The sequence below is a fragment of the Odontesthes bonariensis genome, chromosome 8, assembly GCF_027942865.1.
Source record: "Odontesthes bonariensis isolate fOdoBon6 chromosome 8, fOdoBon6.hap1, whole genome shotgun sequence".
Taxonomy (NCBI): Eukaryota; Metazoa; Chordata; class Actinopteri; order Atheriniformes; family Atherinopsidae; genus Odontesthes; species Odontesthes bonariensis.
This window is the reverse complement of record NC_134513.1, coordinates 6,037,963-6,065,747: the sequence shown is the minus strand read 5'-3', so window position 1 is coordinate 6,065,747 and position 27,785 is coordinate 6,037,963. Positions and strand designations below refer to the sequence as shown.

Sequence of the window (27,785 nt, the reverse complement as noted above, 5' to 3'; positions counted from 1 at the left end):
GCGCATCGCTCAGCTCAACTCTGGTGAGCGTCCCTCACTCTGTTTCTCTCTGATTCTATCCACGCTCATGCTCTGAAACACTCCATCACTTCGCAGATTCAGGGCTCCAAATGGTGTTGTGTTTTTGTCGGTTGAAGTCTACCCGGATGCCTCCACAGTCGTGATTTTATATCTTGACAAACGGAATATTCAACACCCCTCCGCTGCACCGAGTTGTTCCGAGAGGTGAGTGTTTGACTCAAAACTATTGATTCAGGTATTTTTTTTTTTTACTTCACCAAACATCATCTGAGGGTTAAACTGCTTTACAGTGTTGCGGATTTTCAATAAAAAAAATTTTAATTCTCAAGAAGAAGGCTTGCATCTTCTAGAGAAAGAGCATTCTTCTTGCAACACACCCAAAATTGAGAATAAAAGAGGTGGTTAAGGAGGCTGTGTGACATATTTTCCCTGAAGCAGGAGGGAGAAAAAAGTGAATCTGCGGCGGAGTCGGTGGGGGAGTTTTAACTTGTGAACGTGTGTGCGCGTAAAGACGCACTTAATGGAGGGTTACATTTTGGTTTCCAGATGTGTGGACTCAGCTGTTGCTTGTCACTCAGGTGGGCTCTTTGGGTCTATCTACAAATTTTTTTTCTCTCTTTCAAAGTTCTCTCGGGGTCTTTTGAACTCTTCAGAAACTCCAGTGTTGACAGACCACATTCCAAATCCGCACAAACACCTCGAAGTGAATCCACAAAAGGCTTTTCCTCATTTTCACTGCACACTCTACCACCATTGCAGCGAAAATCTTTTGGATGATTTTAATTTACTGTCATTAAAATTACATTACGGTCATTTTGCAGACGCTTTTAACCAAAGCGACTTACAATAAGTGCGTTCAACATCGGTAGGCAAAAGAACTTCAGGTCACAAGAAATCATAAGTGCATTTCCTTCCAATACCAAACAGCTAAGAGCAAAACTAGTGCTAGAGTAAGTGCGATAAGTCAGGTACCTCAGCCTCTCACCAACTGCACACCAGTCAGCGGGGTGGGGATGCAAACCCTGGTTCGGGTAGGGGAAGAACCAGGAAAAATGAAATCATAATGGGAGTTTTCGCTCAGAGTGCATGAAATAAAATCAGAAAGCAGACAGAAAAGTAGTGAGCCCGACAGTAAAGCGCCTGGACAAACTTTCAGTTGCTGTGATCTGAAATGAATCCAGTGGTGGCACCTAGTGGTGGGAGAGATTTGTGAAGATGCTGCACATCTTCGACAGCGACTTTTAGAGTCTTGTCATATTTTCTGAAATGTATCAGAAAGCTTGTATAATGAAGTTACTTTTATGTGCTCTTTAGTTTAAATATAAAATAAAGTTTAAAGAACATTTTGAATCACATATCCCCAACAGTATCCTCGGTCCCCTAATGACTGCATGTAAACCACCTTGTAGTTCGCTGATCTGAGATCACAGCAGCCGAGGATCAGGTGACTGAGGTGTATTCCCCCTCTGTGGGAGGCCAGTCAGCCAGACTTTGCTGGGGGTATACACTCTCTGCAATGCTAAGCCTTTGTTAATGAGTATGTATCAGTGTGTGTGTTTGTGTGTCCTTGTCTGTGTGTGGCACAGGGTATAACTGCTTTTGGATCTGGGTGTCCATTACTTTTAATGCTTGTGTGCATGCATGCGTGTGTGTTTTTCAGTGTCTGCTCTTCTGTCACTGCTTATGTGTTCATGCAAGCTTATATGTGTGTGAAAGAGACAGAGAGGCGTTTGGACCCAGGAGCTAAGCTGCTGTTAATTGGTCAGCCATTTGGACCACATGGGAGACTGGAGTCATGCAGTACCTGAAATGATCTGCATGTTTATCTTGACCACTGTTCGCTATGATTGTTTCTGATAGATACAATACCGGCTCTTTTGGCAACCATGCATAATAACTTGTATCCAGAGGTACAATTTGTCAGAATGAACAGTTTCTGGGAACCATTCTTGTTAATTGCTCTTGTAGTGGGAAGAGGAACCTCTGCTCAACAGTTACAAAGCTCTTTTCCGGGAATTAAGGTCTTTTGATCCCCACAATTTTCACTGCAGGGACCATGGGTTAACAGAAGTTTTGGGGGATGCATATTTACCCTAAAACCAGCTCTGATGAAGAGGTAGCAGTTTTGAGATTATTCAGTCATCTCAGATTAGCTTGTAGAATGGACTCTCTTGAAGTTGTACCACAGGAATATTTGTTATTGTATGTAACCACTACATTTAAGATCCTGCCCACTTCAGTAAGCTGGGGAGATACAGCCCACACCGAAAGCTGCATTGGAAGAGAGAGCTCTAAAATGATGAAGATAGAAGGGTAAGGTTTACAAGACAACAGTGAATCGGAGCAATAAAATATTTTTTAAAAATTGGACATTTTGAGAACAAAGCTGTGAATCAGCAATCAAACGTCAATCTCTAATTGTTTAGCTTATGTTGTAAAGTACAAATAAAAAGATCCACAACCTCAGATTTGAATTTTTACATGCTGAAACGCACTTGCTGTTTTGACAGCTTCATGGAGGGAGCTGTGATCAGCACAGCAGTGTCAACACTACAGCAAAGGGAGACGTTTTACACTTTAGCCCATTTAATTAGCCTAATCTACCTTGTACCTTAAACTGTGATTACGCTGCATTGGTCATTGCGTGAGCGAATTGTGGTCAACACAGGATCGCGGTCGTTTATACTACCACTTCAGCACAGTGCAGCACAGCAGTTTTCTTCCAAAACAGTAGGTATCACTACTGAGATAATGGCACCACAACACCACAGGAATAGTTCTCAGAGGGAAGTACCGTCCACATGAATAGACAAACGTGTCACCACAGTTTCTACTTCTCTGTTTCACTTTTAGGCAATTTTTGATGTTTTTGTAAGATTAACTATAGTTGATTGATCATATACTGTAGATGCGCATGGAGACGGACCTTTCTGCACACTCTTCCAGGCAGGTCTCTTTGTTTCTCAAATGTGCCACTCACACAATGCATCGGATTACTTAACTGGTTGAAACAATCCCAGAGCGCTTTGTGCACCAGCTATTAAACGTCAGAGAACAGCAGCAACCAAAAACTAAGAATTAGACGTCAGAGGAAATGCCTAATCATTTAGCTCCTTGAAGAAAGCCAAGGCAGGTAAGTTCCAGTTGATTTAGTTCAAAATCCACCTTAAGTGGCGACTAAGGTGGAGGAATAAATAATCCAAATTTCATGAAACTTGATGGTGAGGCAGGAGCAAATGAAAAACCCATCCAATTTTGATGCTGATCTGGATAACTTCATATAAAATCACACAGTAGTAGCCTATATTAGTCTTAAACCCCTTTAATGTTTTGATGTGAAAAGGACATCCTTGTTAAGCAGGTACTGTTGCTCATTGATATTTCAGACATATCAAACAGAGGCGGGTCAGCCCTACATCAGTGCGTGCCTACAGACATTAAACACATTGGAAAATCAGATGAATGACGTCAGTGTCATTGGTTTAGCCTCGGTGACTACCCCTCTTGTCTGCTTTGAGGCGCTTCAGTGGTGGATCAACTTCAATCTCCCGTGCAACCACTGTACTTTCACATATTTCACGAAGCCCAAAGGAGGAGCTGCACTCGTATCTGTAAAGGCTTTTAGTGGAAGTTTTTGCCTTGGGAGTGCTCATCTTGTTTGTCAGCAGTTACACTAATACTGCCAAACCAGATTCATGAACCTTGATGGAGAAGTTGAGCCCAAAGCCCAACTTTCTTTTAAACTGCCAAAAAGGGCATTGTCTAGTGTGGAGATCTGCCCTCTCCAATTGCTCCTGTGGTATTGGCTTCATATGATCCAAGTGTGGATTCCTGTCATCAACATATGTAGATAAAAATTCTTCCCAAGAATCAACACAATTAGAGGTCTTTGTCTCTGTAATGGGGAAGTTTTATGGAAGATGTTTTACTGGCTTAACAAATTACCTTTGGGGTAAAAAGGTTGATTTTGTTTAAACATGTCACATTGAGGAGGGGAAGAGGATGCGAGGCAGATCTTACCGAGATGACCTCTCAGAGATATGCTGACAGAATGACTGGATGTGTCTCGCTTTTGCAGGATAAATTGATAGATTGCGAATTCATCTTTGATTTTGTTAAAAAAAACTTTATCCTTCAGCTCCTCTTCTTTTTCTTTTTTTCCCCCTTTCTTTATCTCTGGTTATGTTTAAGTGCCAGAGAGGAAATCCAGCCTGGACATTGTTTTGATATTGTTGGACACTCTCCTGGAAAACCTATTTCATTCAACAACCGCGGGTGTTCTGGAATTAGGGCCATTGGCTCCTCTGCTAAAACACATTGTCTGGTCACAGCAGTAATGTTGTTTGAAGAGCTCAAGATGTTCTGTGTTTCCTCCCTTCTGCTTGAAACAGAAGAAATTCAGTCCAAAAAGTCACAAAGATAATATTTGGAACATAGATAAATAGATAGTTAGTAACTTTTAGAGCAGGTTCTGACATTTTCAGCGCATCCTATTACAAACAGACTTATAATGTACAGCTCTGAGCTGGTTTTGACTGACTAACTGCTTCGGAGGGGTTGTGTAGCTTTCACACTCACCCTGTTTGACTTGGAGCGCAGATTGGCATCAGATTAAATAAATACAACTAATAAGGAACATGGGCTAAAATGTGAAGCTTGTGTGTGTTTGCATATGTGCGTCTACCTCTGCGAAAAAAAAGGGAAAAAAGAGACGTGCATCTAATAGTAAGTCAACACTGTTCTGTCTGTGCACCTCTCTGAGCTTAAGACCAACACATGTACACACAGGCGAGTTTGTTCTGTCACACTGGAATTAATTGAGTGTGTGGTTGTGTAAATCATTCCAAACCTCAGAAAACACACCGTCTTACACACACACGCACACACATATATGTATACCAATGCTTGCCAAGCAAATAACCAGTAAGGGCCGGTAGAGAGATAGACCAGTGGTCAATGAAGAACAGACTTCTTTTTCCACAGAAAAGTCAGTTCAAACATTTAGCATCAACATATTTTCTTGTGCAGTGCAAGGATACATGTAAATAGTGTTGAACAAAAACCTATGAATCATCAAGGTCTTTTATCCAGAAACAAGTCAAACGTTTTCCAATTCCTGCTTCGAAAAAATATGCGATTTTGCTGCATGTTTGTATCTCAGATGAATACACTGATTTTATAAATCATATGGTAAATCAAGTACGGTGGCCCTGAGGTGCAAAATACACAAACATTGAACAAAACTTAACAGCATTTTACAAACCCCAACTAGAAAAATTACACATTATATACAAAACATTATATCAAAAAACACGATATTCAAACCAAAACCACGAACACAAGAAGGAAAACTCAACATTTAGTAAACCGCTGCCTTAGAAACATGTCAGAAAACAGAGAAATGCAAAAACATTTCACAAAATATTTGACAAATCTCGAGTTTTGTTCAGTTGCGGTGCATTCTCTGTTTTTCTTTCGTGTTTTGTGAACTGTTGTCTGAAGGGTTTTATGCTTTTATGCATTTGCTTTGGATGCTGTGTTGTTGTCTCATTTTGTGCGATCTGAAATGTGGTTTTCCTTTTTTGTGGTATTTTACTTTTTTTCCTTGTGTTTTGTCCCGTGTCGATGTGATTTTCCCTTCACAGCCACCACACTCAAGAGACTCATTAATTATAAGAAATATCTTCATTTGTAACCTACTTTCAAACACTTTTTGCTCGTTTTGCCTCATTCGAAAAGGCCGTCAGGCATCTGTCTCGGTCGGGTCTTTCATGTGTGTGGGGGGGCTGTGATGGCAGTCCTCCACGTACAAACACTAATTGTGATCCCTGTGCTCGTTGAGTGGTTTTAGACCAAACCCTTCAGGCCGCATTGGCTCCACAAACCTGGTATTATGGTCAGCCTGTGGGGAGGAAAAGTAATCCAGGGCTTAGAAAAACCTACGACACTGAGTAATGGACTCTGAGAGGGAGTTGCACTCAAATCTGTGTCAAAACTTGCAGCGCAGCTGAAATAAAGTTGCCCGAAGTGCTTACTAAGTGATGCAAAACTGTGGTGTTGTTGAGAGCTCCCGACTCGTGCCTCCGAGTGAGAGTCAATTTGGCACCAACTTAATTACCTATACACACAGCTCTATTTGATGATGATTAAAGCCACTCTCACACACAGAAACACACACCTGCCCAGACACTGCCAGTCGCCAGCCACAGCAGTCATGGAGACATTAAAGGTGATGATTATTAGATGATAATAATTAAAAGGCTTTAAAGCTCAAGTAAAGGTAAAGAGGTATAGATAGAAAGAGAGTCTCGTATAGGGAGACAAGATCGCACTGCAACAACCACGTAATTATTCCCAGTCAAATGACCACCCTCAGGCATAACACAAATGATAGCTTTCAGTTTTGTTTTTGATTGGGAAAAACATAAAAGGTCTCCATAACAGATTCTGGGTTGTTGAGTGCTACATCAGTCATACAATATCACTGTTGTGGCGGGAAATCCTCTTAATTCTAGTTTTCATGATTCACAGTTTAATGTCTGCAGTTTTTAAAGAGGACCGACTTGTTTCACTCCCATCAGGTAATGTTAAAGTTGCTTTGCCACCGTGCCACTGAAGCAGTGGAATAGTTGGCCAAATGAAGGCATGTGGTGAATCACCTTTTGGGCATGAAGATTTAAAAATCAATTATAGAGCCTTGCTTGCTTTTCAGTCTATGTTTCAGAGATGTCAAAAACAACAACAGTTTTGAAAATATCCGAAAATCAATGTGCTGAAAAACTTTCGTATTTGTGGTTCTGGGATCAGAATCTGACTCAACTTCAGTCCTCGCTACTTAAATTAGTCTCATGTGTTAGACATTTTTGTTGCGATGCCTGAACTAAATGTCCCAAGTCAGATCTAATCAGGGACAGCCTGCTCCTCTCCCTTCTCTCACTGCTTTTCTCAGCCAACCGTTCTTTTTTTTTTACCGTTTCACCTCTATCAGAAACCTCAGATAGCACGGGATGCTCTCTTGAATCTAGTGCATGAACTGATGACTGTCAATCTGTCTCCCTAAACAGGAGCAGATGTGCTTAAGAAGACATCTGAAGCTTTGTGAAAAATGCAAGATGGACAATTTGAGGGAGATTAAACATGAAGTTAGCATTACCTTGGGTGGTCGCCTGTCTCTCTCGAGGTCTCCTGAGACATGCTTTGTCTGTCACTTTGGCTCCTTCTTGGCTCACATCACCCCTGAGGAATACCAGCTTTTTAATTCATTCAGAGGGGAAATGGCTCCCTCCCTCCAATCTGATGCCACCCTGAGTCAGGAAATGGTCTGTTGTGATAAATACAGTACAAGTGAGGGTGGGGGAAAATTACAGGATTTTCACCAAATTTGCCAAAAGCGGCACATTTACTTTTGCTTGATCGTTTAGAAGAGTGTGGCTTTTGGTCTGAAATGGTCTGTGAAGCAGCTATAATCAATATTTCTACAACAACAACTGATGTAGTGGCAATGTTTGTCTTTGCAGTGCAGTAATGCACGTCATGCATTGAACATTTACCGAAACAGGCCCTTAAGTGGCCCTTTCAGGCTTTATCTTTCTGTTGTTGTGCAAGATTCATAAGACTTAGATGGGGAAGAAATAATGTTGTAAACGCTTTAACCATGATGCAAATTCCAAGTTAGCCAAAACAATCCTAAGTACTGACCGTAACTGTTGATCCATGTAATCAAAACAGTTACAACATTGGAGGGAGCAGAAATGGTTCATTCTTTGCCGGTTGTTGACTCAGCATATGTGGCAAAAGTTGTCGTAAATGACAATGATGGAGGAGCAGCAGTTCATTTTTCAGCGCCTTGCTTCTGAGAGGTTGCTTTTGTTTTTAATAGTATGTTCAGACGTTTAACCAGTCGGTGTCAAGCCTGCCAGCCGATTTTAGGGGCCATCACACTCTACTTGTACAGAAAAACATCCAAATGTAATGTGAAGTACCTACTGCTGTGCAGTTCCTTTGAACTCTGTTAAGTGTTTTCAGCATTATTTAGATTATTGCTTTTGTTTTCCGGCCAGCAAAGTGATGGTTTTTGTTAACTTTCTTGAGATTCTTAGATCACCGCAGACAGCTGATCTTTGTTAAAAGCCCTAAAAATTTACTGCACTCTACATAGCAAGCAGCAAGTAGTTGAAGATAGTTGAGCATTTAGCAGCAAATAAGTGGAGTATTTAGTATTTCCTCAGGAGTTGGTGGACAAAGTGAATAATTAACTACAAAGTGATTATACAGTATGTCTGCATAATGTTCACAGCTTCTTTAGCCGTCTCCAGGTGGCCAAAATAAATCTATTTATGCAGATTTAAATGAGTTTATGCCTAAACAGAGCAGTTAATTTCTATATGACACCCACACCCTAAAGCAAAATCTTTCTTCCTTTTAAGAGACATACCTTCATCTGACATGACTTCTTCCTTCTTGCGCAAGCTCCCTCCTGTCTTTATGTTTTATGGCGAGCAATCAAGAAGTGTGATATGTTAACATAGGACAATTTCACCTATGGGCTGATGAAGCTTGGGATTTTCCAAGTGCTTATTGCAAAATCAACGCAAACAATGATTTGATTCTTGTCTGGATTTTAATGCTGACGTCCTGCCTTTTTTTTTTTTTTTGTCTTTGAAAACGAGCTTACATGGCATTAATGTGGTTGTAAATAAATGTATTTTTTTGTTTACACAAATGACTAAAAAAAAACAGACAGTAAACTGGGGACTAAAGGGTTCATTATCTGTAACCAGACTCCCGTGAAATGCAACATGTGGGGCCGGATTTGTTTGTGTATACTTAAATGTACCAATGCACATTTGTGGGTTTGCATATGTTTTTATTTTTTTAGTACTTTACATGTGTTCATTACAGTCTATATTAATGTCCTGTTCAGAGCAGGTCCTCATGATTCTGCCTTAGGACCTTTAAGACATTTGTTTGTGGATGGACGGCTTATATCTCCAAGTAATACGTGTTGTTAAACCCCTGGGAGCCGCCGATGTGCACATCATTACAACCCTCCTCAGGCTTTGCTCGGAACTCAGATGAAACCCTATCGTTTGGTTCAGAAGGGTAACAAATATGTTGTATATCCTTTTATACTACTTCCTCCCCAGTTTGTCTCCCATCTGTTGCAGATTTGTCTTCAGTGTGTGTTTAGAGAGCAAAGCCTGTCGCCAAGTGGGACTGATAGTAAACCCAGAAGGTTTTAGTCAGAACTGTCAGGTAGGTCTGAATTAACAGAGAGGCCAACTAAGGATATGGCTGGCCGAGAGGAAAGACAAGGGGGGTGGGGGGTTGCAGGGAAGAAACAGGCAGGGAGAGTGCAAGACAGTTTCTGAAATTACAAAGCAAGCCCACCAAACGGTTTGTCTGTTTACCCATGAACCTCAGGCCCGCTACTAGAGGGTCAGTGTGGAATGCAATCGGCACCTGCTCGGCCAAATTCAACCACAGTTTGTGGGACAGGAGGGAAGCAAACACCCCGCAAAATGCCCAGTCATGCCACTTTCTTTGCAATTAATTTATTCAAGCACAATGCTCAAAGCTATTTTAATGTAACACATCGCCTCGATATCTGCCACCCTCGTGGCATCCAAAGCCGCCACTAAAATGTTAGAGTTGCCATGCTGAGCTATGCTGATTTTCTTTTCTTTTTTCTATGGCTCCTTTTAACATCCCTCTCAAGCACCCGCTCATTAAAAGTGAAACAAAAATGCACTTTGGGAAAGGATATATGGTTTCAGATACACACCCTTCTCTGACACAACTGTGCCAGCACATGTAGGCCAAACTGCAGCCAGAGTGACAAAGTGCCCTGGGGCTCCAAACTTGGTCAAACCCGTCTTTCCCAGCTCTTGTGCCTCTAAAGCTAAATTACGTGAAAGCGAGGGTTCTGGTTGTGTAATACACAGATGGTTTGTGTGCACTCATATAAGTGTGTGTTTGTATGTTCTGCTTGACTGATGTGCCATCCCCCTAAGGTCCTATCATTAAACCTCTGTGTACACAACCCCAATCCCTGGCCTACATCTATCTCTTACACAGAAGTCATGGGGGGGTTCACACATGCTGTAAACACACTCGCTCACAAATGAGTACAAACAGCTTTCCCATACTAAATGTGACGCAATGCCTGTGCTTGACTTGCATGATATGTCATCAGATGTAGCTGTTTTTACATTTGCTTCACTTTCGTTTTGTTATTTTTGTTCCGTTTGTTTCTCAGAGGGATCTGCTTGCATCTGCATTGAGTGGCACAATTCATTAAAGGCTCTGTTTCTTTTGGCTGAACTGTGACTGACTGTAAATCAGTCAATTAGATGCTTAAAGTGAGAAAGGGGCTACATGTTATCGTGATAACAGTGTGGCATAATTCTGAGTTATATCAGAGTAATATGTAGGCCAAGGAGCATTTATTTCTGACAGGTGCAGCTAATGTGTCATTTATCTTGCTTCGACAACAAAAAGAAGATAAAGTGTTTTTTCTTTTTCTCTTTGACTGTCATCAGGCATTATTAAATATATAAGCTAACAGCCTTTTCTTGGGACTTTTTTTTTTGCTTTCAAGATGCAAGTTCATCTTTTGGTACCCTTGGTCAAAAATATACTTTTTTGTCTGTCACAAGAGTAAAAAATGTGGGGAGCAACCTGAGGTATGTGGCACTTACATCTGTGTTTGTGTTCGTATGGATTCTTTTAGCCTCACCCTTGAAGAAAAAGGCAGAAGTAATTGACGATGAGCTAACTTTCATCAGCATTGAATATAGTGCCATTGCCAAGGAACAATGCAGTGTTTACATTTTGGAGTAATGCCTATAAGCCAGTCTCTATAGCCTCTGCATTGGTTGAATTCCTACAATCTTTCGCTCTGCATGGAGTGAGAGTTCTGGAAATCTCCATGATATATCAAGCATGAGGAGTCTGTAGCTATGCCAGAAGCATTTTGAAATTTAACCTTTATATCATAGTGCATTAAGCAGTTTTTCATGTCTTCTTCACCAAGGTTTTCTTTCTTGTTAGCAATATTTTCTGTTTATTTAAGCCATGCCTAATTCAGCCTGTACCTTCTGGCAACACCACGTCAGCCTTTTAAAAAGTAGAGGTATCTGAAGAATCTAAACTTAGACCCCTTCAAACCTAATTCTTACCAGTGGCCCAATGCTCCCTTCACAGCTGACAATTTCCTACATTTTATAGCACCTTTATTGCTACTTCTTTTGTCCTAGAGGTGTGGGAGTAACACCCTTCGGAGGTTAGCAAATCTCAGTAGAGGCTTTATTGCTTGAAACTTGAATTACACTCAGATGGTCAGTGTTAAAGAATATTAACACTGACCTGGCAAGACCACTGAAGAGCAACTCCACAGACCTGATATGCTGCAGCAGCGAGTCGAGCCGGTGTACCTTGTTAGAGAGTGTTTAAGATCCATTTCCTGGTGTGAAAGGCTGCTGAGAGGTGTCTGTCAACAGGAAAAGGGTTGAAAAGAAGCGAATGGTGAAATCATAGTGAATGTGAATTGAGACGTAGATCCAAGGTCTTTATGTGAATCTGATCTGTGTGAAAGCTGTTTGTTAGCCATTGTGCAGATGGACTATTTAAACTGTCCACAATCAATTGTCAATTATGAACCGGTAATGTAATTGCTCATGTTGAGAGATTTTTCTTGTCAGTGTTAATGTCTTCGTAATAAGACCCAGAGGACAGTCCTCAACTGAACTCTGGACTCACTGTCAGAATGTCAAAATGAGTAAAGTAGCTTCACGTCTTCCTCATACTGCAAATTTGATGAAATGTCTGACACTCACCCTCTCATTAGAGTCCTGAGTCCACATTTCACAGTTTTTGTGACTTTTGGAAACAATGTGACAAGTGCAGCCACTTCAGAGGCCTGTTCTGGTTTTAATCCTGGAGAGCTATTTAGACAGTTTTGTATATTTCATTGTGTATTTACACTTTATGCCAATTTGACATCAGGAATGGCCTCCATGCTCTGTTTGAGTTTGGCTTTTATGACAAAGTGCCCTAAAGCATGTTGAGACATGTTACTGTCCTTGTGTTCTCTATTCAGCAACTCCTTCTTGAAACCCATTTTTAAAAAATAAAATCAGGATTTTAGCCTTGTGGGGATGAAACACTTTTGGTGTGAAAGTGACTGTTATACAAAATAGAGCACTGCTTTGCTGGAAGGAGTGTGTTTTTGCTTAGTAAACCTTCCCCCTACTTTAAAGATCGGACAAAGGCCAAGTTACCGGCTGAGTTGTGCTCCAAAAGATGGATAAAATATGTGGCCAAAATGAATAAGTAAGTGTGCCGGGTGTGTGTGCGTGCTGCCTGTAGTTTAGATCTGGTCTTGGATTTCAGGTGCAGAAAAGGCCACGAGATCTTGTCTGAACTGCCGGTCCAAATCTTTTGCCAAGGAGAGAGAACTCTGCTCAGAAAGTCCTCGAAGGGACTTGATCAAAAGCTTTGTGTCCAAATGTTTTCTTACTTCATTCAATCAGGATTAAATTGGAATTTTTGGACCTTTAATGTTCTTTGATTTCATTCTGGGTAATAGCCAATGGTAGGTCAAGGAATTTGGGTGAAAAACAAAGGCTTAAAAAGTTAAAGCCATGTGCTTCGGTCACTTAATATTTGTTTAAATTCTATAAGCTTTACTGTTGATAAGATTGAGAAGAAGTGCTATAGTTTGGTTGAACTCAGAGTAGTTCCATTTTTCCAATTTAGAGACATCCCATCTACATGTGAGTCCTGTGCGTTTGTGCACATGAACTAAATGCTGGGGTTAAAGGTCACTGCATAAACTCTCCATTTGTAAGTTCCTGCTCACCAGCCATGGACATCTGAATGAGGCGAGGTCATCGTCCATTCAGCGCATGTTTCCAGTAAGTTTCCAGACTGCTGATGCCTTTTACCTTATAATGACAAAGACACATAAAAATGTATTATTCACTAAACAATTTACTATCTGATAAATTTACAAGAAGAAAAAAATTTGGCATTTTTTGTGAGTTCTGATCCTTAAGAGGTTTGCTGATAGATCAAGGTGATAACAGGTCAAAAACATGTAAAAATCCTAAAAGTAAGACAATGGAACTTCTACAACATTCACAATAAAACTCCTCTAAAAAGATGCATTTTCGGCACCATCCAGCCTTCCGTTTTCTTTTAGGAGGAAGCAAAAGGTCAACTGTCCTCTTTTATTCTCTAGAGAACTAGGTCTCAAGCCCAGGCCCAGCCTGAAAGGCAGATTTCTGCCTATTGTCTGGGAAAAAGACACTCATCGAGATCTTGTCCTCGATTCATGCAGGGGCATTCCTCACCCACTCATTGCCTGTTTTCATTATCTGAATTGAGTGCTTGTGTGTCACAAAAGTAGGGGCTTTCCTCTTTGCACATCTGTCTGAATAAGATTTATAGAGTGTTCTGAAATGCACATCCAGATAGATAGCCCAGGAAAGTATGCTTATCTTTGAGGGTTTAACAGAGTGGCTTTTGCACGGCAATGCCAACTCCTCCTGGAAAACCTAAGAGCTTTTCTGAAAGGTTTGCCCTCAGACTGGACTTCCTGCGTTTAACCCCTAACTTGATTTCAAATATGCATTTGTATGCCAGGAAAGAAGACCGTGTTGGCAATGCACATAGAAGGTCCCATTTTTAAGCATGCAGGGAACCTTTCTCTCACTCTCCTAAGCTAATTAGCCGACTGACTCATTTCTCATTTCTAACAGGTAATCTGGCATGGGACAAACAGCTCTTTCGCGCTCTCTGCATGTCGACTTTGTGGCGTTGTCAAAGGAGAGGGCATCTTTGTCTACTGGACGATTGAGTAAACTCATTTGTCATCTTTGACTCTCTAAATGAAGCCGTTGCTGCTTTTCAGCTTTTCACCATGACGGATGGTGCAGAGCTTGTCCAAATAATAGCAGCAAACGTCTCTCTGCACTTCCAGTGACTATACTTTGTGTGCAGATTGAGGTTTGGTGCACATTTTATCATTACTATTGCGAGTTTCACCTTTTTAACACTTTGTAATTAATTTCTTGACCGCTGGATCTGCTGCATTGTAAAGAGTTTACTGAAGTGAATTGTTCTCTGACAATGGTGTCATTGTTATCAACTGAAGAGAGAGAGAGAGGAGAACAGGGGACCTTGCTCCTCACCCTCATTCAGAACGCCCCCCAAAAAAGGAAGGGGGTGACAATGTTAGTGACGGAGGGAGCAGACAGATCCCGTGCGTGAGAATTTCTCGAGATGGATGAGGCTGACTTGGGAGGAAGCATGGTCAATATTTAACCCAAGAAACACCAATAAGACACAGGGGGTTTCATTATGGAATAAATGCTTACAAATGCTTCAATACCTCGATCACAGAAAGGATACAGTCAGTTTTTTGTTGAAATGTTGTCAAAGACAAAGAGCTTCACTGAGATGTGTCTTTCAACCTATTGTTTTGGTTTTCTGGCAGACAGATAAAGTTAGAAACTATCAAAGAGCATTTGGAGCCCATTTCATACACACAGACAAGGACCAAGATATAAGGTCACAAGAGGGAGGTAAGCAGGTGAAGAAAATGGTCACAACACAAAAACTAAACATGACGACAGACTTGGCATAGGAAACTTACTACTAACACAAAAGCTCTCAAAAAATCTGGCGTTGAACAAAGAAAACTAGACATACTGAGGGAGATAACGACAAGCACGATGCAGGTGAGCCAATCAGCAAACGAGGACATGGTGTGACTAAAAGACAGGAAGCAAACTCAACAGAATCCTAAGGGGGGCAAGCTTTACTAAATAAAATGGGAAATAAAGCTAATTAAGAGAAGTGGTTTCATGATTACAGAAGACTACAGAATATGAATATAAAAAAGGAGGTAACACTTAAATAAAGAGCATAATAAAACCCAAATACTAAAACTATTAATGGAATTTTAGATTCTGAGACGGTGACATATAACATAAAAAGCTGTGCTCCTACTACAGTCATTATTCAAATTTAGGATTGAATATTTTCCCTCACTTGTGAAAACATTACCATCGTGATAGTTCATGCGACCCTTGAGAATTCCTCTCTGGTGCAAAGATGTGTGGCTGGTTTCCTTTTTTCCAATATTGGAATTGGTCATTGCCTTGCAGAGACAGGGTAGGCTGGTGTCAGCTGCTGGGAGGTGGGCATACAGGCGGGGTCACATTAGCATATTCATATATCCCAATTCACTGAATGAGGGAGAAAATGTAGTCGATTCCAAAGCAATTTTAACGGCATGAGAAGGTTTTTCCTTACTCGAATTTAAAGGAGGTACACAGAGGGTTTATAGGTGCTGGAGTAGGACTTAAAATGCTACATTTGGGGAAACTAAGTGTCTTATTTTAGCTCCAACGGCAGTCGTGTTGCACTTTCCATATTCTGTAAGTGCGTATGTATGTGTGATGAATAGGGAAACGAGCCAAGCAAATGTTCTGTTTATAGTTTGTCTCTGCTGCCCCTAGTGGTCAGCATTTTTTCCCTCGTACCAACTGTAGGTTTTAGTTAACTAAAGTCTTTGTGCTGTCTGTCATGTTGTCATTTTTCTTTAAATTCTCAAATCTTTTAACAACTTTGTTCTCGTATTGGTGTACAAATCATCAGTTTTTGTTTGGATACAATGGATCAGATGGGCTGAGAGCACATTAACGATGCATCCCATGATCTAAACAGTAGCTGAATACAAATTAATGTAACATTATTAGAGCAAATTACATTAAATGCATCATGCTGGATGATCTCAGGATGCCTTTAATTAAGCAGCAGCACAGTCACTTGAGTTTGCAAAAGAAATTTCATCTTAGAGGAAGGTTTTGAGGAGTAAATTTGTTCTTGCAAGCGGGAGAGTAAATAAGTTTCACACTTTTATAGCTACCTTAAGTAGGGGAAAACTGTTCCTCTGCAAGGTTAAAGCACATGTCTGGCATGATAAGAGTGAACAGTTGTCTGGCTGGTAGAACAAATTGTTTTAGAGAGAAAGGCAAACTGGGAGACAAAAGAAAGAGTGAGAGGAGAGTAGACATGTCATCTGGCTCTCAGGAATCCTGCAGTCAAGTTGGGGGGGTGCAGGCTGGAGGACTTTGGTGTCACGCCGGTGGAGGAAGGGGTGTGGATGCAGAGAAGGAGATCGAAGGGGGTGTTGACTCTGAAGTTTGTGTGTGTGTGAGACTGAAGTGCAGCGACAGGCGATTTGTTCTGGAGGGCAGGAATGAGGGAGGGGCTGACAAGGCTCGGCTGCCCCAAGAGCACACACTCACAGAGGGATCAGAGACACTTCAGATAGAGACACAACCTCTCTGCCCTCCCTGCTTTGGACTTTAAAAATTTGGGATTGCTGAACACGTTGCTTCACTGACTGCTGTGGAGTTGCTCTCTTAAAAACGCTCCTCGTTGCTGACGTTGAATTGCAGAAGCTGGTTGGAGAAGGGTGTTGTGGGGGGGAGGGAGGATACTTCCTGACTGATCTGGATCTGATTAGAGCATGGATCCTCTGAGCTTCATGCTGCAGAAAAGGAGCCAGAGCCAGAGAGCTTTGTGACCAGGGGATTGTGGCAGTGAATGAGAGCTTTATGCAAAGGTGGAAAGAGAGATGCTTTTCCTGGAGGTAAGAAAAAAAAACTTAGGAGTGTAAGTGCTGAAACTCGCAGATGCACAGATTTTCTTTGATGGGAACTTCTGAAGCTCTGCTGTGGAAAATGCAACCACTGTTACTCAGATCTGTTGATGAGTTTAATCCTGCCTGAATGCATTTCTATCCCCGTCTAGGTCTTGCATCTTGTATATGTACCGTCCTTACAGAGTCTGTGCAGGTGGTCTCTCTCCAACTGTGTTAAGTCTCATGTGCACCCCCTGACACCCATTTGGCCTTAAAACAACAATCTTCAGCAGGCAAAGAGCAATGACCTCGGCCTTTGAACTCCACTATTTAATAGATTTCCTAAAGTAAAAACCCTGACATTTGGTAGAAGAAGACTTCTTTTCTTTTTACTTACGCCCCTCATATCTTGTCCTTAATTTTTTTTAATTAATTAAAGATAACTCAAACAGTAACAGTTTGATATTTTAAGAAATATCTTACCTCTCAGACAATGCAGTGCAGTTAAGATATGCTCCTTTAGTTTGTTTGGGGTTGCGTTCGTTTGAGAGTAACACGTTTGATTAACTGATTACTAGTGAATGGAGCCCTTTTAAAAGTGTCAGTTAAGATCGAGGAGGCAACATGTGGGCTGTGTTTACACAGACACAGTGTTGTGATGGCTTTTTAAAAAAAAAAGAAAAACTTTTCCTTTTTAACCTTCTTCACCTCCTTATGTCACGTCTCCACCACGGCCCGCGTCTTGAGGAGGAATAGGTAGACTTTTTGTTTTTGTTTTTTGACAAAGACAGCCATTGTGTTATTGCCAAGTGGTGACATGGTGAAATGTGAGTTGCTGTGTATGTTGGCTCAGGAATCTGCAGTCACCTTTTCCCTGTAGCTTGCAGGATGAGGGGCAGGAGAGCTGAAGGGCAGACACAAGTCATGAGCGTAATGAATGGAAGCACACCCACTCCAGTTTACTCACGGAGAAGTCTTGGATTACTTTTACAATCGACTCGTAGTTTTTGTCATTTTTTAGAAGTTTTTTTTGCATCATCTTTTTTTTATCTATACATGAAAGACCCCTGGCGTCATTCATTAAGTGGCACAAAATAGTCTTGAGAAAAATGAAAGGTTTCTCCATCTAATCGCATCACTTACTGGTCTTAACTCAGTTAGATGAGATAAAGTGGTACAAGCAAAGATAACTTCTGCGTGATAACATTATCTGTCCTACCATAAAACCTGATAGATTAGTCGCTCAAGAACAAAGCGACACTCAAATACCCTTTTGTCCTGTGATAAGAGCTTTGGGTTGACTTTTAACTCCATTTCTAATCTGTAAATTTGGTGCTCTGGAGCCTTGTATGCTAATTGGGGGAATTGCTAATATGTCCCCAGTCTTGTTACTGGAGTTTGACTACATGGTGGGATGTAGGAAGCCTGGGGGGTGACGTTTCTTTGAGGACAAGTTAGCAGAGAATCTAAAAAATTTGAAAGGGTTAAAATATGTATGAGGTGCATAGAATGTCAATAACCTAATTATTAATTACCTAAAAAGGTTCAGTATGAGAACATGGTTAAAAGTGTCTCATTACAGTACTTTTAACATTCTGTAGCTTTATTACCCTTTCAGAAATGGTAAAAGTAATTCAAAATGTTTTTTTGTAACCTGACGATCTTAAAAATCTGAGTAAAACAATTTAGCATGAATAACGCTCAGAAGAGTCTTATGTTTGGTCTCCACTTCAGTAGGTAACTGGCTATCACCTGGAACAAACTTTTATTCAAATGATTTTAACTGACTTCCCTAAAGTCAAATTTAACAGCCATAATCATCAGTCATTAGAAGCTATCAAGATTTGAGTGCCTCATAAAAAGCTGTTCAAATGTAAAAGATCTAATCTACATACAGTTTGAAGGCCCAGTGTTAAGTTTCCGTCTGTTTTTTACCTAAACAAGTCCCACTATGGTGGGGATTTGCATGTCAAAGAATCAGAGCAGAGCAGGGACAACGGACAAGTGGCCTTTTCAACACCTTGAGCTCTGTTATCAGCCTGAGAAGGCTCTGGAGAACATATCTGCTCAGATAAGGACGCTACCGCTGAAGGCGGAGGGGGGGACAAACAACAGCAGGACTGATGAGCTCGTAAAGAGCTGGAGAACAAAAGCTGTTTGAGGTGCTGCTGGACGTAGATAGTTTTGTGGCAGCTTTTCCTGGATGAATCTTGCTCTGAAGGTTGCTGCTACATTTGGGAGAATAGTTTCACAGTCTGGTTTTTGAAAGTAAGAGCAACGGGTGTTTTTAAAAACTTCTGAAGTGGCATCCTCATTTTAAAATGTAACTGCGGTGTCTTTGTGTATCATACAGCAGAAAGGCAAGAGCTGTGTTTGCTTTAAGTGCAACATTCTGGAAAAATACTTATTTTCCATCTTGTATTTTCCTAAGTTTGTCCATGCATGATTCTGTAATGGTTAAACAAAGGAAGTGTGACAGGGTAGACTGGTGGGATGGAAAACAGCAGATAAGTTACTCTTGAGTGTGACTCAAGAGCTTTGGATTGTGAAGGGATTTTGTGTTATGATGAGGAGAAACTTTGTTCTTTCTTCACTGTTTGTTCTCCGCTCTTCTCATGTTTTCCAGTAATTATGTTAAACTCTTATAACACTGCCAGGATAAAAGCAATTATCTTGTTGAGAAATAAAAGGAAACAGAGGCAAAGTGACTGATTGCAGGCATTTACAAAATGCAAGAAGTGCTAAAGAGATTCTCGATTGGCAGTGTTCCAGCCAATCAGTGTTGAGGTGGTCAAATCCAGAGCTTTTCTGCATAATTAAAGAAAAATATATGAGCAAGCCAGAGGGAATAAAAAGTAAAATATAATGTGAAAGGTGGGTTATGTAAATATGAAGCCTTAATCCCCCCCTCCTTTTTGTTCACAGCGCCCGTGTGCGATGAATCTGGAGCGCAACGAGAGAGGGGAGCACCCTTTACCTCGGGGCCCCGACATGGAGGCTCGCGCCGTGGGAAAGGTGGGGAAGATGTCTGTGGGCTTCCAGAGGAGCTCCACGTCAGATGATGACTCTGGATGTGCGTTGGAGGAGTATGCCTGGGTGCCACCAGGACTCCGGCCTGAGCAGGTAGAGCTTTTCTTTCAAAATTATCTTAATTTCAGTATTTGAAAATGGTCAAACCTCTTTTTTTTGCCTTGCGTGTTTGCTTCATTCTCACCCAACCAGTTGCAGTTTAGGAGAACTTGTGGAAAAAAAGCTGGAAAAAAAACCCAACACATTTGCTACTTAAACTGTGTGCTAACAGCATAGGGCTTTAGTTCAAATAAGGTTAATTATGTAGATATGCTGTTCCGTATGCCCTACTGGCAGATTAGTGCTGCATGCTGAAGCCCAGCATCTGGCTATGGAATATTTTTTCACTTTTAGTTGTGTATTTAAGGAACATATATTCATCTCATTTCACTAGGAAAACATTGTGGTATTTTCTTTCTTTTTTGGAAGTGCACAGACACTACCAGATTTTGCTCATGTTTCCGATTTTCCTGTAGAGGGAAATTAACCAAGACAAACATTAACATTTACAGTCCCTTGCTGTTTCCTTGTGTGCAGAGAGATTTCACAGTCAGGTGCCTGTGACTGGATATAGATTGACATGTTTGGCCTACAGAGGCACAAAAGAAGGACACACAATGCTATGCCTGGCTGACTGCAAAAGACTCCTCTCTTTCTGCCTGAAGGAGTTCACCAAAGAAGTTACAAATGACCTAAAAAGATTCAACATTTGCTTCGTTTGATGTTCATGTCCAGGTTCAGATGTATTTCTCCTGCCTGCCAGAAGAAAAGGTTCCGTACATCAACAGCCCGGGAGAGAAGCACAGGATCCGGCAGCTCCTCTATCAGCTGCCACCACACGACAACGAGGTAGAGAAACACTAATAGTGACGCCACGATTTGGTATATAAAGAATAAAGCAACAGTAACCCCACCTCCTCATGATAATTCCAATTTGTGGACCTCACATACTTTTGGTACCAAATATATTCTGCTTTGTAATCCAATTTGAAGCCATATTACAACATGTGAAAGAGCCCTGAGAGATGGGACAATACTACACCAACAGTCCTAACTGAGATGGGAAAAAAAGGGTGCAAATTGCTACCCCCGAGTTATGGATTAGCAATCTGTGGCCACATATTTGCAATCAAGCTTTTCTTTTCAGAGAATTAGGAATTATGCAGGTGTGCAGGAGTTGATCACTTAGTAACCAACTGAAAAGAAAAGTACCAAGTAGTAAAAAAAAGTGGAGTCAAAAGGAGGCTGACGTCTGATAAACTAACCGTACCAATTGTTAGCTAATCCCTCAAATAAACTAAAATGGTGGCTGTTTTATCGCACACAATGTGTGATACAAAAATGTTGCAATATTTCAAATTTGTGAAATGAAGTTTGAAAAAGTAGTATTTGTATCACTTCGATTACAGCAGCGAGAAAAGATTTTAAATTGCACCCAGATGAACTAAAGCTGGCAGCTGAGTAAAGTCTACACGCTCTTGCTAGTTTTTTCTAATAAAGCTAAACAATAGCTGCAACAGTCGTGTGACAGTAAAAGTCACGCATGCCTCCTATGTATAACAGCTTTACGGTGTTTAAACCAGCAGTCCTTTCACATCTGCATTAATAGAGTTTACATTAGAAGAGACGGTGGAGGGTTATCACCGGAGGGGGAGGGTGGGTGCTACTCAAAAAGGTGGTCTGTGTAGACATACGGACGATACACAATAGGTACACTCAAAACTCACAAACACAGTGTTTGACTGAGTGGTTTTACGATGTTTGTTGGCAGACCTGGTCGTAGAAGAAGCAAACTGCTGGAGGATTCCTTGCGTAGTTGTGGTGAGGAGGGATAAGCCCTTCGTGTGTATGAAAGAGAGGAAGAGACAGCGAGTGTGTGCATGTGTGTGTGAGCTCGCACACCAGCATCATTTGCTGTTGTTTAGAGAGCAACTGAACTGCTTGTTAGGACAGTCCTGGTCTTTTATCTGAGCCTTCATCCCCATGCCTAAACACAGAGGAAGGGTTTGTGTATTGCTCACGCCATCCTTTCAAAGCAGTCTTGAAGGGGGGAAATTAGCTTGAATCAAACTATTTTTCCAGCCATATATAGACTTTCCCACAGTTGCATGCAAAGATGAAAGCAGGGCCATCAGCGGTAATGGGTGTATGTTTTGAAATGCTAATTTAGTTTTCTCCTAGGCAGCTTCCCCATGTAGCCATAATTTGGCTTTTTTTTCATGTCCACTCATCTCTTTAAATTTTCTCAACAGGTGCGTTATTGCCACTCTCTAACAGAGGAGGAAAAGAAGGAGCTCCACATGTTCAGCACCCAGAGGAAGAGGGAGGCATTGGGGCGAGGAACACCCAAGATCCTACCCAGAGCTTTGCAACACACCCGCTGTGAAAGTGTAGGTCCCACACACGTGCACATGCACACACTTTCATATGATAACAGTTACAAGGAAACCAAAGGGTCAGTCTTAAGTTAGTTATATCCTGTGCTAACATCCAGTATTCTATCCGTGGCAGCCTGGGGCACAATCCTGACTGGCTAATATAGCGATTTAATCACCGACATAAACTTCCTCATTAGGGCAGGAGAGGAAACGGGGAAATTAGGAGGCTCACGTTTAAGCCGAGCGGAGAGGCCAGTTCCTCATGAGGAGTTCAGCCAATTTCCTGCCACCCATCTATATCACAGCATGACGGACTGCAAAAAATAGTCAGGTTAATTAGTAATTCTTGCACAGAGTCTTAAAATCCTGTTTTTTTCCAAAATAATCACAGTATGTGGCAGAAAATTCCACTTGAACTAGTATAATTAGATTTGTTTAGTATGTGCAGCTAGTCTCAAGACATTTTATGGGAAACATTTCTGGAGATGTATTTCTTTTTTTAATATTTTTTCCCTGGAATTTGGACTTGGTGCTTTTAATCCAATTAGACTTTCTGGTTGAATAATAGTGAGATTTGAAAGGACACAATACTGGCAACAATCCTGTTATGGGAGCTGACCTCCCTTTTGTATTCCTCATTTTGGGATACTTTGTAAACATAACATCCAGTGCCATTAAATCCATTTCAGATCGTATTTCTAAAAAACTTCCTTCCATTGCACCAAACATAAATATTGGTGTTATGTGGCTTCCGCTAAAATTCATCCCTGACAAGTGAGTGAACCACATCATCTGCCAGGCATCCAGAAGGTGCAGATGAAGTGCGGCCATCTTAATTCCCCCTGAACAGGCAGATGCAGTCTGTCACCACTCAGACACAGATGCTAACATGGGGGATGCAAGGTCACGCAAATGCTGAAATGACTTACAGGATCACCAATGGACACATATACACACACACACACACACACATATTAAACATACTGGCCATGCATACATATCCACAAAGGCTCTGCAAACACGAACTACTGTCAAACTTAGGACATATTAGGAAGGGATTAAAACTCTTCTCCAGTTTCCCTATTCCTTAACTCTTGTGGACTTTCAACACCCTGTATCCAAGGCCCCTGTCTATCCAAACTGGTAATAATGACTAGCAGCTGGGCATACTATCCTCTAGCTGCCTATGGGTGTCTCATAAGTATACTTAGTTATTTAAAGACTGCATGTTCAGGCACGCTCTGACGATCTCTGTGGAGTCATACGATCTTTCGTCGGAGGACCAAGGCCAGTTCCTCTGTTTAAGATTACAGACTAAGGATGCCGTCCAGTGAATAATTGATTTCATACCAAAAATCAAACAGTCACTGGTTAAAAAAAGCTGAGAAAAACTATGAAGAACTTTTAGCTCAAGCTTTTCCTGTTTTTTCAAGGTATGCTCGGAGAGATCATTTTCAACAGAAGTTATTACTTCTAAATTTAGCCAATTTTTAAGAATAATTTTCTTGAGCCTTTCTCTATGTAGATAAAAAAAAAAGCCCTACTCAGGAACACATTGGTCGGTGTCACTACAATTCCAATTAGTTTAAACAGAGTGCTTCTGTAGCCTTGAAAAAGACTACTTAGGATATGTGGATTTGTGTTGAATGGATCATATTCCCTTGGCATTTACTGGATGATCACATGTTGTGTGGTTGCATTGTTATAGCATCAGTGTGAATGTGGCCTCAGCAATTGTATGGTAGCTATTCGATAGTTATCTGCATAGTCTCTCCTTTGTTTATGCTGAATATCTCAAGGTTATAAGATTGAAATATCCCTTTTACACATGATCTCTTGTTTGTTTTTGACAGTGCCATGGTGGTATAAACGGTGGAGAGATGGCTATTTTTGCCTCCAGAGCCGGACCAAGCCCCTGCTGGCACCCAGCATGCTTTGTTTGTGCCACATGCCAAGAACTTCTGGTGGATCTTATCTATTTCTACCAAAATGACAAGATCCTCTGTGGAAGACACCACGCTGAACTTCTCAAACCACGATGCTCTTCTTGTGACGAGGTAGGCGGCAGTGATAATAACATTACCAAGTACCCATTGTGTTTTAGAAAAGGACTCAAGTCCACATAGAATTAACAACGGTATGTGTCTGTCTCTTTAGATCATTCTTGCAGATGAGTGCACTGAAGCAGAGGGTCGTCACTGGCACATGAAGCACTTTGCCTGTTTCGAGTGTGGGACAATGCTGGGTGGGCAGCGGTACATCATGAAAGATGGACGGCCCTACTGCTGTGGGTGCTTTGAGTCACTGTATGCAGAGTACTGTGAGGCCTGTGGTGAAAACATTGGTAAGAAATGTTTATTTATAAGAAAGATCTTTGTGTCTATGTTCTTATTGGGATCATATTGAAGAATAAGGCCCAGTCCCTAGCCTCCTCTTGGCCCTTTCCTTTTAAGGATCAGGGTTGTGGCTTTCTAGCCCTTTGACCAGTGCTTTGGGGTCCAATTGAATGGATAGTTTACACCTTAATCCCTAAATGAAGCGAGGCACTATACCTCTGCAAAACTGAGAGGTAGGGACAAGTGGAGAATTGTGGTTGGGCCCTGATCTTTCCCTATTGGACCCCAGATAAAAATGCCTGCTTGCTAAATATGAATCTCGTTTTCTTTTTCATCACACAAACATTTAGGTGTTGACCATGCCCAGATGACATATGAAGGCATACACTGGCATGCCACTGATCAGTGCTTCTCTTGTGCCCAGTGCAAAACTTCCTTGCTGGGTTGCCCCTTCTTGCCCAAGCAAGGTCGCATCTATTGCTCAAAGGCATGCAGCCAGGGGGAAGATATTCATGCCTCAGACTCGTCCGATTCAGCATTTCAGTCAGCCCGCTCACGTGAATCTCGGCGCAGTGTACGTATGGGGAAAAGCAGTAGGCCTGCTGAGCAGTGGAGACAGTCACAGCTGTTTAACCCTCCTGCCACCGTTCCCTCATATGAGCACAAGTTCCGAGACTGTGAAAGAGATGGAGATGCTGAAGGTGACATTGATATTGTGGGGCGTAAACTGGCCCGCCTCGGCCTGGAGGAGGAGAGGTTCTGGAGGGAGCGGGAGGAGCAGGATGCGGGTGGAGAGGAGGATCCAGAGGAGTGGGCCCAGCACGAGGACTACATGACTCAGCTCCTGCTTAAGTTTGGCGACCGAGGAATGTTACCGCAACTTCAGCAGCCGTCCCTAAAATCACACAGCCCTACCAGTGACAGAAACAGGGTAACAAGTCTGTCTGATCCCTGGCTAAAGCCCGATTCAACATCTCTAGGGATTAACGCCTCCCCTCTCACCCCAGTCAGTCCCACCCAGAGCCAGATTTCCTCTCAATCCAGGGCAAATAGCCTCAGCCCTGGGTTAATAGACAAAAAGCATCTGCCTGAAATGTACTGGGCCCAGTCACAGGATGGGCTTGGAGACTCAGCCTATGGAAGTCATCCAGGTCCTGCCAGTGCCAGAAAGATCCAAGAGCTGGAATTGGACCAGGATCAGGACCAATCTGGAGCAGAAAGACAGACCTTCTGGCCAGACACCAGGCAGTGGTATGAAGACTCTCTTGAGTGCATTGCTGATGAACTGAGAAGGATTGAGAAGGGTGTTGGAGATTCCATGGACTCCCTGGCGCTCTCAAATATCACTGGTAAGGATTGTGCTTTTTGCATGGATTCAGCTATAGTTTCTTTGAACATCACATACTTGAATGTGCTCAAAACAGATATTTCCTCTTCACCCTTCTTAGGTGCATCAGTGGATGGAGATAGCAGGGACAGACCTGTAGTCTACACGCTTCACGCAATGCAGGATCACTCAGTGGCAGATGACTGTGAAAAGATGAGTAACATGGGAACTTTTAATTCGTCTCATCTTCACCACAGTGCCAACTCTCTCAACCTCAATATGGAAAAGGCAGTTGAGGGGGTAGAGAAGGAAATGTCACTTGCAATAAGGGGAGGTACTCCGGGAGGACTCCATTCAAAGTCTCCACATTCAGAAGGCCTCTCTCCGTCCTTTGTTCAAGCCCCAGCTCTGAGGAGGAGCAAGTCGCAATCCAGGCCACCTCAGATGGTCAAGTTCTCAGAAGACACCGTGGACAATGGATATAACGATGGCTTTGAGGTCAGTATTGCAAAGCATCCCATGAGTGAGAAACCACAGAGGAGGGCATACTGCCCAGATGAGATGGGCAGAGAGAGAAGCCGTTCGGCAAGCAACCATGTGCGCCGAAGGCAGCACCAACACCGACAAGGCCGGCACCATAGGAGTCGTAAAACCCGCTCGGACAACGCCCTTCACATGGTGCCAATGGAAAGAGCACAGAGGCTGTTTGAGCCCCAGCAGCATAGTCTGGTAAACCCTCAATTTGGTGCTACGCGTCCACAGCATCCCTCACAGGTGTTGCCGCTGGCCTATTCCCAAACCCGATCTGACTATATGCTTCGGAGCTCAATGCAAAATGACCCACGGGTTGAACATTGCATGGGTTTCTACAAAGATGAAGACGACTGGTGCTCTACATGCTCTTCTTCGTCATCAGACTCTGAGGAGGAGGGCTATTTCCTGGGCCAACCAATCCCTCAGCCAAGAGCTGCTGGGCGCTACTATGCAGAAGACTACCCAACGAGGGTCACAGCCCTTACTTCTCAGAGCCACAGCTCACAGGCTTGTCGCCGAAAGGGCCACCGATCCAAAAACTGTATACTTTCTTAACAATGCAGCGTATTGGCATAATCTGCACTACAGTCGCGATTTTTCTGCCCATTGTTTATGATTACACAGACCAAATCTGGTTTTAGAAAGGCAGCACTAAGGGTACATGGTCATGTCAAGATACATATCATGTAAGAAGCAATTTAAACTTGTAATTAAGGCAGAAAAGAAAATGGATCTGTGCAACATAAGGACAGAAAATTACTTTTTGCACATGTGCTAATTTGGGCTAGATTCTGGCTTCTACAGAATTTCTGCACTAATAGGTGCATGGACCCAAGTTAGAGGTCTGCCCTCAGATCGGCCAGACTGAAATGATGTACAGTTGACATTAAGCCCATTTTTTCCATTTCACCTTTTACCATAGTTTTCTTTTCTCAAAATGGTTCATGCTCAGTTAAAACCTTTGGCATTGGTATATCTGTGCATTAAAAACACAAAGCTCTCATACAGAGGTTGATAATTCAAGTAGAAAATAGAAACTAACCAATAATTATTTAATGCATAATAGCACAAAAATTTAAAATGTATATACTAAGTTAAGATTTTAATACTGGTATTTTTCTATATCCGCAGTTTAAAGAACTGTTTTGTTTGAAGTGTATGATTTAGAAAAACTAGTAGTTCTAGATAACAAACCGTGTTAATATTTGAGAAACAATGAAGCAGGTGCCACTTCGTTCACAGTTAAGTGCCAATTACTGTACTCCAGAACAATGTCTGTAAAAACACGTTCCACATTACTTTTGGTGTATAAATTATAAACCAACTGGCTGAAGCACCTGTATTTTCACCTCTTCACTGCTATTGCTCTGACATAACCGAACAAATGCTTTATGGTGTAAAGTTGCTTGTAATAAATGTTTTTTTCTCCAAAGCTTGAATAACGTTCTGCTTGAGTTGAGATA

At 41.8% G+C, this 27,785-nt stretch overlaps 1 protein-coding gene across 2 annotated transcripts; it reads left to right on the top strand.

Moving 5' to 3' along the window:
* On the top strand, positions 1 to 27,754 carry prickle1b (prickle homolog 1b). 2 transcript variants are annotated; one of them, XM_075471450.1, is made up of 8 exons: positions 1 to 225; positions 19,604 to 19,801; positions 20,483 to 20,596; positions 22,000 to 22,137; positions 23,979 to 24,182; positions 24,283 to 24,469; positions 24,812 to 25,810; positions 25,910 to 27,754. In XM_075471450.1, exons 2-8 carry the CDS (start codon positions 19,616 to 19,618, stop codon positions 26,875 to 26,877), a joined length of 2,796 nt encoding a protein of 931 aa, XP_075327565.1. In that variant the 5' UTR covers positions 1 to 225; positions 19,604 to 19,615; the 3' UTR covers positions 26,878 to 27,754. The 2 variants fall into 2 exon arrangements, with proteins under 2 accessions (XP_075327565.1, XP_075327564.1); XM_075471449.1 differs by lacking the exon at positions 1 to 225 and adding an exon at positions 16,356 to 16,687.
* The last annotated feature ends 31 nt before the right edge of the window (positions 27,755 to 27,785 follow it).